At 46.2% G+C, this 17,260-nt stretch overlaps 1 protein-coding gene across 1 annotated transcript in view; it reads left to right on the plus strand.

Moving 5' to 3' along the window:
• Window positions 1-379: 379 nt before the first annotated feature.
• The window catches only part of LOC125519422 (putative FBD-associated F-box protein At5g56560), a 30,758-nt gene continuing 13,877 nt past the window's right edge, over window positions 380-17,260 (plus strand). Inside the window, exons 1-2 of the mRNA XM_048684233.1 lie at window positions 380-672; window positions 10,578-10,594. Coding sequence (XP_048540190.1) covers window positions 380-672; window positions 10,578-10,594 — 310 coding nt within the window. The remainder of the gene's footprint in view (window positions 673-10,577; window positions 10,595-17,260) is intronic.

The raw sequence follows: 17,260 nt of genomic DNA on the forward strand, positions 1-17,260 counted from the left end.
CTAATCCCTACACAAAAAGTCCCTAGAAACAAACACCCCCTTAATACTACGACGAGAGGAGGTGGCAGGTGCCCTAACCTGAAAATCAAAAACAGGACCGGACCGGCTGACCTAGCGAAGCTTTTTTTTTAAGGCAAGGCTGACCTAGCGAAGCTGTACGGGGAGTTCGGGATTTCTGACCGACCGAACCGGCCCGGTCAAGAACAGGGCCGGACCGGCCTTTGTATGTCGCGGGCCGGGACCCTTCGGTCCGGTCCAGAACGGGCTACGAGTGGGCCGAAAAGCCCGCTCGGTACGTCCGTGTACCCCGCGGGGGCTGGTGGCCTGGATTGAATTTTATCCACGAGCCACCGCATCGTTTCATTTTGCCGAAGTCCCCATGGAGTCGAGATCGGGGCCTCGCCTCCGCTTCCCGCGGCAGCAGTTTGGTCGTGCAGGCAGCGGCGGAGCGGACCGCATCAGCGCCCTACCTGACGACCTGCTACTCCTCGTCCTCGCCGGCCTCCACTGCACGCGCGCAGCCGCCCGCACTGGCGTCCTCTGCCGTAGGTGGCGCGGCCTTTGGGCCCGCCTCCACCAGATCGTTCTCCGCGATGTCGCTTTCGACTCAATCGAACCGGCGCTCGGCCGCGTCTCTCCCGCGGTCTCCCTCCTGGAAATCCACGTCCCCGCGTCAACTCGCTGCTGCGCGTGGCCGCAAGGCTTGAGCCGGAGGAGCTCTTCCTCGACCTCTCATCGGCCTTGATCGGCGATTCCTCAGTCGTCGTTCTGCCTTGCTTCCACCGCGCCAGTTCCATCACATTGGACCTTTTCTCCGACATACATGTGTCGGCTGGCGTTGAGTTCCCCGCGCTTGAGAAGCTGTATCTGGGGTCCTGCATCGATGCCCTCGACTCCTTGCTCTCTAGCTGTCCGCGCCTGCGCACGCTCCATCTCAGCGGCACTGTGTTGAATGAGCCATATGTGAGAGTTAACTCGGCGACACTGCTGGAGCTTGTCGTGGACAGCAAACAGACACATAGTATCAACATTGTTGCCCCTCTGCTTAAGCAGTTGACCATGTCCTTCACCACCTCAAAGATCAGCATCATCTCCGTCTTGGCACCAATGGTGGAGAATCAGGGTGGACGGGACGAGCGGGCTTCTAGCCCGGACCGCGGCCCGTTATGGACCGGATCGTACGGTCCTGGCTCGCCGGATAATATGGTCGGTCCGGTCCGTGAAAACGAGACCGAAATTCGGTCGGTCCGGTCCGGTTAAAGCTCGGTCTGGCTCGGAGGACCGAAGGCCTGGCCCAATTAAAGCCAATTAGAAGAGCCCAAACACATATATTGTGCGTGCATGACCTAGCGAACTGCCACTGCCTCCTCTTCCTCGCACGCGCCACCCCTCTTCCTCCCCTGCTCCGCCATCTTCCTTGCCTTCCTCTCCCCGGCATAGCCTCGCGCCGCCGTGCCTCTACCTCTCGCCGTCGTCCCCTCGCGCGGCTGCTCCCCCTCTCTCCCTCGCGCCACCACGCCTCTGCCTCACGCCGTGCTGCTCCCTCTCTCTCCCGTGCCTTTCTCTCGCGCCGCTGTGCATCAGGTGCTTCTTCTCCGGCTCCGGCCACCGTGCTGCTACTCCGACCACCTCTCTGATGTCCTGGGCCCACAAGGCAGTGACTGGACGTAGCCAGGACCGCGAGGACCGCCGGTCCGCACCGAGCTTCATGCCAGCCAGTCCGGTCCCTAAAATCAGGACCGCTGCACAGCTCGGTCTGGTCCGCCCGGAGCGCCGGCATCCGTTCCAAACTGCCGCTCGGACAGGGACCGGACCGGCCCGGACCGTGTCCACCCTGAGTGGAGAAGGTCTCGTGGAAATGCTGCTATTCCTATGGGATGCATGTTGTTTTTGATATTTGGAGCCTCCAGCAGGTGACTCTACAGACGGCAGAGAAACAAGGACAGCTTCCTTCGCTGCATATTCATGCCTTTGCCGTGCGTCAGAGAACTTGTCATTCGGGTGCACTTAAGTCACACTACTTGCAAAACGGAAAAACCCGTCACAGAACTTGCATTGCGGGTGCATCTAGGTCACATTGGCCATCTGCACCGGCCAGCCGCCCGGTTTTCTCTATTTCTTTGCACAAAAGCCCCTAGTGGTTTATTACGAGGGTCATAATGCAAAAATGATATTTTTTAAAACATGCCCTTTCCCCGTTCCCCTTCTCGATCCAGAATAGGAACCCTAGTTCCCAAATCGAAAACCAAATCCCTAGCCGGCGACATGGGTGGCGGCGTTGATGGCAGCGAGACCGAGAGTTGTGGCGGCGTCCCTTCTGTGTGGAGCAGAGGTAGCTCCCCCGTCGGAAGTAGCCGCGCCGCCGTTGCTGTGGCAGGCAGTGTGGCAAGCGTCGGCATCAGCAAGGAGAGCGTGGCACTATGTAGCCGCGCCGTCGTCGTCGGAGGTAGTGGCGGCGCTCTCGCTCCAGCGAGGTCGCCGCGTCGGTCATGGGATGGTCCCGCATCCCGGACTCGCGTGTCTTCCCTAAGGAGGTGTGGCAGCACGGTGAGCCAGATTTGCGCCCCGCGCAAGGCCGCGTTCTCATCGCTCGCCCTGCTGGCATGGCGGCGCTAGAGCAGGCATTCCACGGGAGAGCGATGTATGCCACCATCATTGGACAGCTGCGAAGCTTGGTGACGCCGGAGGCACTCGCCGCGGCGATGGCGTCTCATTGTGCCATCAGGCCGGCATCCATGAAGGTGGAGGTGACCAGCCCACCATTCCACTTTTTCGTGCGGTTTGACTCGCTGGAGGATTGCACTCGTGTGGTGCTCGCGTCGGAGCAGGTGCGTTGCGGCGGCAGCAGAATTAGTTTTCAACGTTGGTCAAGTTTGTCGCGTGGTAGGCCGTCGAAGCTGGAGTACAAGACGACGCTGAGTTTGGAGGGGCTCCCGGAAGAGGCCTGGGACCCGGATACCGTCAACCTGGTGCTCGCCGGTGTCGACGGTGAGCTCATCGACATGCTCCCGGCTACTGACAAGTGGGTGCTGCCTTGCACGGCGTGGCTACGCAATCCTAGTGCCATTCTAAAGGTGCTCACTATCTCTGTTCCGGCTCCTCCTCTACAACCGTGGACGCCAGACTCCGATGACGAGAATGCTCATTCACCGCCGTGCCCGAACTCTCCAATTGATCGTGGCACCACTGATTTTCCAGTGACCATACATGTCAAGGAGGTCATCGACCGTGGCCCATTGCTAACTAAAGGGTTGCCTGATGAGTTACTCCCCGATGAAGACGCCGATCTCAGCCGCAAGCACACTTTCACAACCTGGCGCGGCAAGATAGATGGTACTGAACCTGGACCATATGGTAACGCTTAAGCCGTCGAAGCTGGAGTTGGAGTTGAGTATGTTTTTAGCTGATTTGTCAGTGAAAGTGTGTGTTATGTTCTGAACTATGTGTCGAAGCTGGAGTTGGATTTGAGTATGTTTTTAGTTGATTTGTCAGTGAAAGTGTGTGTTATGTTCTGAACTATGTGTCGAAGCTGGAGTTGGAGTTGGAGTTGACCTGTCATTTGTGTTATTGTAAGAGATCTTATATGTTAAGAATCGGTGTTCTATTGCATGATGTGTTATGAGAATGGGCTAAACTTTGTCTATATACGTTCATAACTAAACTGTAGCAAATTCATGGCAAGAAAGGAGTGTGGGAAGATTCAGTTTTGTAGCAACATACCAACATACCATTACATAGGGCTAACAAGTTTAAGTTTTGTACCAAAAGGCCATCACAAAAGATGTTGCAGTCTTAAGTACCATAGTTCTACAACATATAACAAAATAGAAGCATTTCACTCTTCATCTGCTGGAGCTCCTTGTGTAGATTGGAATTATGTTTGCTCTTGTTCATCTGCTGGAGCATTTCTGCTTGATCCTTCACCAAACAGGAGCCACTCCATTCCCCTTGTTTTAGTGGTTTTCTTTGTTCTTCCCAGACCCCTTGCTCTTGTTGAAGTTCTCTTTGATGCTCGTGCAGAAGCACCTCTTCTTCCTCTGGCTGCTGGTGCAACACCTCTTCCTCCTCTGGCTGCTGGTACAACACCTCTTGCTCCTCTGCCTCTACCTGCTGGTGCAGCACCTCTACATGTGCCTGCTGTTCCAGAACCTCTTGCTCCTCTTCCTCTGCCTTGATGTGTGCCTTGTGCTGGTTGCGCAACAAATGTGGCAGCAGGTAAGTTGGCTATGTGCTGTGCTACAAAGGCAGCTTCATCTGGTATTTGGTGCACCCTAGAAATAGGAACTCCTTTTGCAGGTCCCTGCATACAGTCATCAGGTAATGAAATTGCAGTAAAACTAGAAGAAAAAAATAATATATTTTAAATACCTCATGTGACAAAATGTGCACCATGCTATCTTTTTGTTGTGTTGGGTCCAATTATGGATTCAGATTTCTCTGCTGGATGTGCTAAGAAACAAATATATAATGTCAGATATTGTAATTTGTTTTCCTTTACATGTTTCAAGTAAAGAATAATGTACTTACAGTTAGGATCACTGGGTAGTCTGTTGGCGAACGTAGTAACTTCAAAAAAATTCCTACGCACACGCAATATCATGGTGATGCATAGCAACGAGAGGGGAGAGTGTTGTCCACGTACCCTCGTAGACCGAAAGCGGAAGCGTTAGCACAACGCGGTTGGTGTAGTCGTACATCTTCACAATCCGACCGATCAAGTACCGAATGCACGACACCTCCGAGTTCAGCACACGTTCAGCCCGATGACGTCCCTCAAACTCCGATCCAGCCGAGTGTTGAGGGAGAGTTCCGTCAGCACGACGGCGTGGTGATGATGTTGATGTTCTACCGACGCAGGGCTTCGCCTAAGCACTGCTACAGTACTATCGAGGTGGACTATGGTGGAGGGGGGCACCGCACACGGCTAAGAGACGATCAACTTGATCAACTTGTGTGTCTATAGGTGCCCCCTGCCCCTGTATATAAAGGAGCAAGGGGGGAGGCGGCCGACCTAGGAGGAGGGCGCGCCAAGGGGGGAGTCCTACTCCCACCGGGAGTAGGACTCCTCCTTTCCTTGTTGGAGTAGGAGTGAAGGAAAGAGGAGGAGAGGGAGAAGGAAAAGGGGGCTGCACCCCTTGTCCAATTCGGACCAGAGGGGGGGGGCGCAGGCCTCCATCCTTTTGGCCTATCTCCTATATTCCCGTATGGCCCAATGAGGCCCATATACTCCCCGGCGAATTCCCGTAACTCTCCGGTACTCCGAAAAATACCCGAATCACTCGGAACCTTTCCGAAGTCCGAATATAGTCGTCCAATATATCGATCTTTACGTCTTGACCATTTCGAGACTCCTCGTCATGTCCCCGAACTAATCCGGGACTCCGAACTCCTTAGGTACATCAAAACATATAAATTCATAATATAACTGTCATCGTAGCGTTAAGCGTGCGGACCCTACAGGTTCGAGAACTATGTAGACATGACCGAGACACGTCTCTGGTCAGTAACCAATAGCGGAACCTGGATGCTCATATTGGCTCCTACATATTCTATGAAGATCTTTATCGGTCAGACCGCATAACAACATACGTTGTTCCCTTTGTCATCGGTATGTTACTTGCCCGAGATTCGATCGTCGGTATCTCAATACCTAGTTCAATCTCGTTACCGGCAAGTCTCTTTACTCGTTCCGTAACACATCATCCCGCAACTAACTCATTAGTTGCAATGCTTGCAAGGCTTATAGTGATGTGCATTACCGAGTGGGCCCAGAGATACCTCTCCGACAATCGGAGTGACAAATCCTAATCTCGAAATACGCCAACCCAACAAGTACCTTTGGAGACACCTGTAGAGCACCTTTATAATCACCCAGTTACGTTGTGACGTTTGGTAGCACCCAAAGTGTTCCTCCGGTAAACGGGAGTTGCATAATCTCATAGTCATAGGAACATGTATAAGTCATGAAGAAAGCAATAGCAACAAACTAAACGATCAAGTGCTATGCTAACGAAATGGGTCAAGTCAATCACATCATTCTCTAATGATATGATCCCGTTAATCAAATGACAACTCATGTCTATGGCTAGGAAACTTAACCATCTTTGATTCAACGAGCTAGTCAAGTAGAGGCATACTAGTGACATATTGTTTGTCTATGTATTCACACATGTATTATGTTTCCGGTTAATACAATTCTAGCATGAATAATAAACATTTATCATGATATAAGGAAATAAATAATAACTTTATTATTGCCTCTAGGGCATATTTCCTTCAGTCTCCCACTTGCACTAGAGTCAATAATCTAGTTCACATCGCCATGTGATTTAACATCAATAGTTCACATCACCATGTGATTAACGCCCATACTTCACATCGTCATGTGACCAACACCCAAAGGTTTACTAGAGTCAATAATCTAGTTCACATCGCTATGTGATTAATACCCAAAGAGTACTAAGGTGTGATCATGTTTTGCTTGTGAGGGAAGTTTAGTCAACGGGTCTGCTACATTCAGATCCATATGTATTTTGCAAATTTCTATGTCAACAATGCTCTGCACTGAGCTACTCTAGCTAATTGCTCCCATTTTAAATATGTATCCAGATTGAGACTTTGAGTCATCTGGATCAGTGTCAAAACTTGCATCGACGTAACCCTTTACGACTAACCTTTTGTCACCTCCATAATCGAGAAACATATCCTTATTCCACTAAGGATAATTTTGACCAATGTCCAGTGATCTACTCCTAGATCACTATTGTACTCCCTTGCCAAACTCAGGGCAGGGTATACAATAGGTCTGGTACACAGCATGGCATACTTTATAGAACCTATGCCTAAGGCATAGGGAATGACTTTCATTCTCTCTCTATCTTCTGCCGTGGTCGGGTTTTGAGTCTTACTCAACTTCACACCTTGTAACACAGGAAAGAACTCCTTCTTTGACTGTTCCATTTTGAACTACTTCAAAATCTTGTCAAGGTATGTACTCATTGAAAAACTTATCAAGAATCTTGATCTATCTCTATAGATCTTGATGCTCAATATGTAAGCAGCTTCACCGAGGTATTTCTTTGAAAAACTCCTTTCAAACATTCCTTTATGCTTTGCAGAATAATTCTACATTATCTCCGATCAACAATATGTCATTCACATATACTTATCAGAAATGTTGTAGTGCTCCCACTCACTTTCTTGTAAATACAGGCTTCACCGCAAGTCTGTATAAAACTATATGCTTTGATCAACTTATCAAAGCGTATATTCCAACTCCGAGATGCTTGCACCAGTCCATAGATGGATCGCTGGAGCTTGCATATTTTGTTAGTACCTTTAGGATTGACAAAACCTTCTGGTTGCATCATATACAACTCTTCTTTAATAAATCCATTAAGGAATGCAATTTTGTTTATCCATTTGCCAGATTTCATAAAATGCGGCAATTGCTAACATGATTCGGACATACTTAAGCATAGATACAAGTGAGAAACTCTCATCGTAGTCAACACCTTGAACTTGTCGAAAACCTTTTGGCGACAATTCTAGCTTTGTAGATAGTAACACTACTATCAGCGTCCGTCTTCCTCTTGAAGATCGATTTAATCTCAATGGCTCGCCGATCAATGGGCAAGTCAATCAAAATCCATACTTTGTTTTCATACATGGATCTCATCTCAGATTTTATGCTCTCAAGCCATTTCGTGGAATATGGGCTCATCATCGCTTCCTCATAGTTCGTAGGCTCGTCATGGTCAAGTAACATGACCTCCAGAACAGGATTACCGTACCACTCTGGTGTGGATGTCACTCTGGTTTACCTACGAGGTTCGGTAGCAACTTGATCTGGAGTTACATGATCATCATCGTTAGCTTCCTCACTAATTGGTGTAGTAGTCACACGAACATATTTCTGTGATGAACTACTTTCCAATAAGGGAGCAGGTATAGTTACCTCATCAAGTTCTACTTTCCTCCCACTCACTTCTTTCGAGAGAAACTCCTTCTCTAGAAAGGATCCATTCTCAGCAATGAATATCTTGCCTTCGGATCTGTGATAGAAGGTGTACCCGACATTTTCTTTTGGGTATCCTATGAAGACGCACTTCTCTGATTTGAATTTGAGCTTATCAGGTTGAAACTTTTTCACATAAGCATTGCAACCTCAAACTTTAAGAAATGACAGCTTAGGTTTCTTGCCAAACCATAGTTCATACGGTGTCATCTCAACGGATTTAGATGGTGCCCTATTTAACGTGAATGTAGTTGTCTCTAATGCATAACCTCAAAACTATAGTGGTTAATCGGTAAGAAACATCATAGATTGCACTATATCCAATAATAGTACGGTTATGACGTTCGGACACACCATTATGCCGTGGTGTTCCAGGTGGCACGATTTTGTGAAACTATTCCACATTGTTTTAATTGAAGACCAAACTCGTAACTCAAATATTTGTCTCTGCGATCATATCGTAGAAACTTTATTTTCTTGTCACGATGATTTTCCACTTCACTCTGAAGTTTTTTGAACTTTTCAAATGTTTCAGACTTATGTTTCATCAAGTAGATATACCCATATCTGCTCAAATCATCTGTGAAGCTCAGAAAATAACGATACCCGCCGCGAGCCTCAACATTCATCGGACTGCATACATCAGTATGTATTATTTCCAATAAGTCAGTTGCTTGCTCCATTGTTCCAAAGAACGGAGTCTTAGTCATCTTGCCCATGAGGCACGGTTCGCAAGCATCAACTGATTCATAATCAAGTGATTCCAAAAGCCCATCAGCATGGATTTTCTTCATGTGCTTTACACCAATATGACCTAAACGGCAGTGCCACAAATAAGTTGCACTATCATTATTAACTTTGCATCTTTTGGCTTCAATATTATGAGAATGTGTATCACCACGATCGAGATCCAACAAACCATTTTCATTGGGTGTATGACCATAGAAGGTTTTATTCATGTAAACAGAACAACAATTTATTCTCTTACTTAAATGAATAACCGTATTGCAATAAACATGATCAAATCATATTCATGCTCAACACAAACACCAAATAACACTTATTTAGGTTCAACACTAATCCCGAAAGTATAAGGAGTGTGCGATGATGATCATATCAATCTTGGAACCACTTCCAACACACATCGTCACTTCACCCTTAACTAGTCTATGTTCATTCTGCAACTCCCGTTTCGAGTTACTACTCTTAGCAACTGAACCAGTATCAAATACCGAGGGGTTGCTATGAACACTAGTAAAATACACATCAATAATCTGTATATCAAATATACCTTTGTTCACTTTGCCATCCTTCTTATCCGCCAAATACTTGGGGCAGTTCCGCTTCTAGTGACCAGTCCCTTTGCAGTAGAAGCACTTAGTCTCAGGCTTAGGAACAGACTTGGGCTTCTTCACTTGAGCAGCAACTTGCTTGCCGTTCTTCTTGAAGTTCCCTTTCTTTCCCTTTGCCCTTTTCTTGAAACTAGTGGTCTTGTTAATCATCAACACTTGATGCTCTTTCTTGATTTCTACCTTCATCAATTTCATCATCATGAAAAGCTCGGGAATCGTTTTCATCATCCCTTGCATACTATAGTTCATCACGAAGTTCTACTAACTTGGTGATGGTGACTAGAGAATTCTGTCAATCACTATTTTATCTGGAAGATTAACTCCCACTTGATTCAAGCGATTGTAGTACCCAGACAATCTGAACACATGCTCACTGCTTGAGCTATTCTCCTCCATCTTTTAGCTATAGAACTTGTTGGAGACTTCATATCTCTCCACTCGGGTATTTGCTTAACTTCAACTCCTCGAACATCCATATGATCCATGACGTTCAAAACGTCTTTGAAGTCCCGATTCTAAGCTGTTAAGCATGGTGCACTAAACTATCAACTAGTCATCATATTGAGCTAGCCAAACGTTCATGACGTCTGCATCTGCTCCTGCAATAGGTCTGTCACCTAGCGGTGCATTAAGGACATAATTCTTCTGTGCAGCAATGAGGATAAACCTCAGATCACGGATCCAATCCGCATCATTGCTACTAACATCTTTCAACTTAGTTTTCTCTAGGAACATATCAAAAATAAAACAGGGGAGCTAAACGCGAGCTATTGATCTACAACATAGATATGCTAATACTACCAGGACTAAGTTCATGATAAATTTAAGTTCAATTAATCATATTACTTAAGAACTCCCACTTAGAAAGACATCCCTCTAATCTTCTAAGTGATCACATGATCCAAATCAAATAAACCATAACTGATCATCACGTGAAATGGAGTAGTTTTCAATGGTGAACATCACTATGTTGATCATATCTACTATATGATTCACGCTCGACCTTTTGGTCTCGGTGTTCCGAGGCCATATCTGCATATGCTAGGCTCGTCAAGTTTAACCTGAGTATTCTGCGTGTGCAAAACTGGCTTTCATCCATTGTAGATGGACGTAGAGCTTATCACACCCGATCATCACGTGGTGTCTGGGCACGACGAACTTTGGCGACGGTGCATACTCAGGGAGAACACTTTTATCTTGAAATTTAGTGAGAGATCATCTTATAATGCTATCGTCAATTAAAGCAAGATAAGATGCATAAAAGATAAACATCACATGCAATCAAAATATGTGACATGATATGGCCATCATCATCTTGTGCCTTTGATCTCCATCTCCAAAACATCGTCATGATTTCCATCGTCACCGGCATGACACCATGATCTCCATCATCTTGATCTATATCAATGTGTCGTCACATGGTCATCTCGCCAACTATTCCTCTTGCAACTATTGCTATCGCATAGCGATAATTGTAAAGCAATTATTTGGCGCTTGCATCTTATTGAATAAAGAGACAACCATAAGGCTTCTGCCAGTTGCCGATAACTTCAACAAAACATGATCATCTTATACAACAACTTCTATATCATCACGTCTTGACCATATCACATCACAACATGCCCTGCAAAAACAAGTTAGACGTCCTCTACTTTGTTGTTGCAAGTTTTACGTGGCTGCTACGGGCTTAGCAAGAACCATTCTTACCTACGCATCAAAACCACAATGATAGTTTGTCAAGTTTGTGTTGTTTTAACCTTCTCAAGGACCAGGAATAACCACACTCGGTTCAACTAAAGTTGGAGAAACTGACACCCGCTAGTCACCTGTGTGCATAGCACGGCGGTAAAACCAGTCTCGCGTAAGCGTACGCGTAATGTCGGTCCGGGCTGCTTCATCCAACAATACCGCCGAACCAAAGTGTGACATGCTGGTAAGCAGTATGAACGTAGTAATTTCAAAAAAATTCCTACGCACACGCAAGATCATGGTGATGCATAGCAATGAGAGGGGAGAGTGTTGTCCACGTACCCTCGTAGACCGAAAGCGGAAGCGTTAGCACAACGCGGTTGATGTAGTCGTACGTCTTCACGATCCGACCGATCAAGTACCGAACGCACGGCACCTCTGAGTTCAGCACACGTTCAGCCCGATGACGTCCCTCTAACTCCGATCCAGCCGAGTGTGGAGGGGGGCACCGCACACGGCTAAGAGACGATCAACTTGATCAACTTGTGTGTCTAGAGGTGCCCCCTGCCCCTGTATATAAAGGAGCAAGGGGGGAGGCGGCCGGCCCAGGAGGAGGGCGCGCCAACGGGGGACTCCTACTCCCACCGGGAGTAGGACTCCTCCTTTCCTTGTTGGAGTAGGAGTGAAGGAAAGAGGAGGAGAGGGAGAAGGAAAAGGGGGCTGCACCCCTTGTCCAATTCGGACCAGAGGGGGGCGCAGGCATCCTTCCTTTTGGCCTATCTCCTCTATTCCCGTATGGCCCAATAAGGCCCATATAGTCCCCGCCGAATTCCCGTAACTCTCCGGTACTCCGAAAAATACCCGAATCACTCGGAACCTTTCCGAAGTCCGAATATAGTCGTCCAATATATCGATCTTTACGTCTCGACCATTTCGAGACTCCTCTTCATGTCCCCGATCTCATCCGGGACTCCGAACTCCTTCGGTACATCAAAACATATAAACTCATAATATGACTGTCATCATAGCGTTAAGCGTGCGGACCCTACGGGTTCGAGAACTATGTAGACATGACCGAGACACATCTCCGGTCAATAATCAATAGCGCAACCTGGATGCTCATATTGGCTCCTACATATTCTACGAAGATCTTTATCGGTCAGACCGCATAACAACATACGTTGTTCCCTTTGTCATTGGTATGTTACTTGCCCGAGATTCGATCGTCGGTATCTCAATACCTAGTTCAATCTCGTTACCGGCAAGTCTCTTTACTCGTTCCATAACACATCATCCCGCAACTAACTCATTCGTTGCAATGCTTGCAAGGCTTATAGTGATGCGCATTACCGAGTGGGCCCAGAGATACCTCTCCAACAATCGGAGTGACAAATCCTAATCTCGAAATACGCCAACCCAACAAGTACCTTCGAAGACACCTGTAGAGCTCCTTTATAATCACCCAATTACGTTGTGACGTTTGGTAGCACACAAAGTGTTCCTCCGGTAAACGGGAGTTGCATAATCTCATAGTCATAGGAACATGTATAAGTCATGAAGAAAGCAATAGCAACAAACTAAACGATCAAGTGCTATGCTAATGGAATGGGTCAAGTCAATCACATCATTCTCTAATGATGTGATCCCGTTAATCAAATGACAACTCATGTATATGGCTAGGAAACTTAACAATCTTTGATTCAACGAGCTAGTCAAGTAGAGGCATACTAGTGACATACTGTTTGTCTATGTATTTACACATGTATTATGTTTCCGGTTAATACAATTCTAGCATGAATAATAAACATTTATCATGATATAAAGAAATAAATAATAACTTTATTATTGCCTCTAGGGCATATTTCCTTCATAGTCAACATCTCCATTGGCATCAACAACCATTTTGGACTTCTTCTTTTTTGCCTTTTCCATCATTTCTTCTACATGTTCTGTCATTTTATCAGTTGGCTTTCTCTTCCTACCCCTGGAACTCTGAGCTCTAGGTTGTGGGTCAGTAGGTTGATTTGTAATTGTGCTCCTCTCATTAGGTTGCTCTGTCATCTCACTATAGGTTGCTCTGCAGCTGATTGCTCATTTTGTACCTGTTCCTCCTCCTCCTCTACAACTTCTCTTAGTACAGTGGCTTTCAGTTGTGAGCATCCACTCCTGTTATGCCCAGCTGCTTTGCAATACCCACAGTGCATAATAGCACCATGACTGCTGAGTTTAGTGCCATGAAGTAACAGGAAGACACCATAGTCTCAGGCCTTATTCTTTCGTGTCTGCGGCAAGCACATGCATGGCTACATGGAATTCCAGTCAGCTGCCATCTTCTGCAAGTACAGGTGTGCATGTTCAGCTCCACTATGTAGGTTTTCTCATTTGACAAAACTCCAAAGACACCCATGCCTGATTCTTCTGGGTGGCAGTGGGCTGACAACTCCACATTCTTCCTAAGCTTGTCTATGATTTTGGGAGTTATATTCCCTGACCATTTCTGTAGAGCTTCTTTTTTCTTTGTCATGTGCCTATGCATGATCTGAGATTTTATTCTCTCAAACATAGACATGACTGGTAGTTCTCTGGCCTCTAAGATGTACCTGTATGCAGTAAAAGAAATTGCATTAAAATTCAGTAAAAGAAATTGCATTAAAATTCAGTAAAAGAAATTGCATTAAAATTCAGTAAAATAAATTGCATTAAAATTAGTTACCTGTTGAAGACTTCACATGTATTGTTAAGAAAAATATCACATTTTGGAAATACATCAAAATATGCCATTGACCATTGATTTGGTGGCTTCTCCTCCAACCATTTATATGCCTCAGGATTGTCTTGGCTTAGCTTCTCCATATTCTGCTCAAAAATAGTTGGTGTGGTAGATTTCGCACAAGCCCAGAGTTGCTGCCTTATAGTCTCTCCCTTGTGTACTGCATGTAGGTTTTGGTATAGGTGTCTAACACAAAACCTGTGCTCAGAGTCATGGGAATGCTCCTGTACAACTTTGATGAGCCCCTAATTGCAGAAATGTTCAGTTATAGAAAAGTGCAGAAAAGTTCAGTAATAGAAATTGCAGAAAAGTACAGTTATAGAAATAGCTACAACAACAGTGTAGTTTAGTTAATTAAAAGAAATGGCTACAGATTGCTACCTTCTGTTTATCACTCATAATGCTGAAATTTCTTGTGTTTAGAATATTAAGATCTTGCTTTAGTGTATCTAGGAACCAAGACCATGATGCATGGCACTCTGTCTCTACCAGTGCCATTGCAATTGGATAGATAGAATCATTCCCATCTATACCTACTGCAGTTAGTAATTGACCACCATATTTTGTCTTTATAAATGTTCCATCAAGGCATATAATGGGCCTGCAACCCTTGAGCCACCCTATCTTGCAAGCTGCGAGACTAAAGTAACATGTGCTAAACAATCCATGCTCTAAGTTCAGATAGAAAGAAGATCCTGGGTTGCTAGTTCTCGATTCCTGTGCATATTTCCAGAGAAGTGTATATTGCTTCACCTCATCCCCATGCACCACTTCCAATGCTGCTTTCCTAGATCTCCCAAGTTTGAGCCTGCTTACTTCCATGTTATATTTCTTCCTCACTTTCCTTCCAAATGTAGACAATGACATCTTGTCATTGTCTCTGAACTTCTCTAATTCTTTGCCAAATAGGGGGCTGTCAGTTCTTTCACATCCCAGAACTTCTCACAGTTGTGCTCTCCAACGAATGTCTTCACAAGAAAGGATTGTGTTCGGTTATCTGCCACAGCCACCAGTTTCCAAGGGCATCCCTCTATACATATTGCCTCAAACCTCTGTTTGTTGTTTCTCCTTTTCTTGATTTGCACTCTATTCTTCACTACATAATGTGCTACTGCTTTCCTCACTAGCTCAACTGAATCAAAGACCATCCCTAGTTTGAATTAAGGATTTTCCATGTCAACAAATGGGTTAAATGTTTTGAACTTGTATATGGGTTTCTCTTTCTTTTTCTTCTTCTTGTACTCCTCATCATCAGAGTCACTCTTGTGCATTTTCTCCAAATCTTCCTCTTCTGGGAGCTGTAAATCATCTTCAGTGACATCGTCTGTGCCTGGAACATGTCTGTACTCCGCTCCTATTTGCTTCCCCTTCTCAAACAAAGTTGTTGGGGAACGTAGCAATAATTCAAAATTTTCCTACGTGTCACCAAGATCAATCTATGGAGTCATCTAGCAACGAGGGAGGAGTGGATCTACATACCCTTGTAGATCGCGCGCGGAAGCATTCAAGAGAACGGGGTTGATGGAGTCGTACTCGTCGTGATCCAAATCACCGATGATCCTAGCGCCGAACGGACGGCACCTCCGCGTTCAACACACGTACGGAGCAGCGACGTCTCTTCCTTCTTGATCCAGCAAGGGGGAAGGAGAGGTTGATGGAGATCCAGCAGCACGACGGCGTGGTGGTGGAAGTAGCGGGATTCCAACAGGGCTTCGCCAAGCGCTGCGGGAGGAGGGAGATGTGTCATGGGAGGGAGAGGGAGGCGCCAGGGCTTAGGTATGGCTGCCCTCCCTTCCCCCCACTATATATAGGGCCAAGGGAGAGGGGGGCACAGCCTTGGCCCTTCCTCCAAGGAAGGGTGCGGCCAGGGAGGAGTCCATCCTCCCCAAGGCACCTAGGAGGTGCCTTCCTCCTTTAGGACTCTTCCTTTCCCTTATCTCTTGGCGCATGGGCCTCTTGGGGCTGGTGCCCTTGTCCCATATAGGCCAAGGCGCACACCCCTACAGCCCATGAGGCCCCCCGGGGCAGGTGGACCCCCTTGGTGGACCCCCGGACCCCTTTCGGGACTCCCGGTACAATACCGATAATGCGCGAAACTTTTCCGGCGACCAAAACAAGACTTCCCATATATAAGTCTTTACCTCCGGACCATTCTGGAACTCCTCGTGATGTCCGGGATCTCATCCGGGACTCCGAACAACTTTCGGGTTACCGCATACTAATATCTCGATAACCCTAGCGTCACCGAACCTTAAGTGTGTAGACCCTACGGGTTCGGGAGACATGCAGACATGACCGAGATGACTCTCTGGTTAATAACCAACTGCGGGATCTGGATACCCATGTTGGCTCCCACATGTTCCACGATGATCTCATCAGATGAACCACGATGTCAAGGACTTAATCAATCCCGTATACAATTCCCTTTGTCTAGCGGTACGATACTTGCCCGAGATTCGATCGTCGGTATCCCGATACCTTGTTCAATCTTGTTACCGGCAAGTCTCTTTTACTCGTTCCGTAACACATCATCCCGTGATCAACTCCTTGATCACATTGTGCACATTACGATGATGTCCTACCGAGTGGGCCCAGATATACCTCTCCGTTTACACGGAGTGACAAATCCCAGTCTCGATTCGTGCCAACCCAACAGACACTTTCGGAGATACCTGTAGTGTACCTTTATAGCCACCCAGTTACGTTGTGACGTTTGGCACACCCAAAGCACTGCTACGGTATCCGGGAGTTGCACAATCTCATGGTCTAAGGAAATGATACTTGACATTAGAAAAGCTTTAGCATACGAACTACATGATCTTGTGCTAGGCTTAGGATTGGGTCTTTGTCCATCACATCATTCTCCTAATGATGTGATCCCGTTATCAATGACATCCAATGTCCATGGTCAGGAAACCGTAACCATCTATTGATCAACGAGCTAGTCAACTAGAGGCTTACTAGGGACATGGTGTTGTCTATGTATCCACACATGTATCTGAGTTTCCTATCAATACAATTCTAGCATGGATAATAAACGATTATCATGAACAAGGAAATATAATAATAACTAATTTATTATTGCCTCTAGGGCATATTTCCAACAGTCTCCCACTTGCACTAGAGTCAATAATCCAGTTCACATCGATATGTGATTAACACTCAAGGTCACATCCCCATGTGACTAACACCCAAAGAGTTTACTAGAGTCAATAATCTAGTTCACATAACCATGTGATTAACACTCGATGAGTGCTGGGTTTGATCATGTTATGCTTGTGAGAGATGTTATAGTCAACGGGTCTGAATCTTTCAGATCCGTATGTACTTCGCAAATCTCTATGTCATCTTGTAGATGCAGCTACTACGCTATATTTGGAGCCATTTCAAATAACTGCTCTACTTGGAGCTATTCTAAATTGTTGCTCCATT

Source organism: Triticum urartu, chromosome 7, assembly GCF_003073215.2.
Source record: "Triticum urartu cultivar G1812 chromosome 7, Tu2.1, whole genome shotgun sequence".
In the NCBI taxonomy this organism is placed as follows: Eukaryota; Viridiplantae; Streptophyta; class Magnoliopsida; order Poales; family Poaceae; genus Triticum; species Triticum urartu.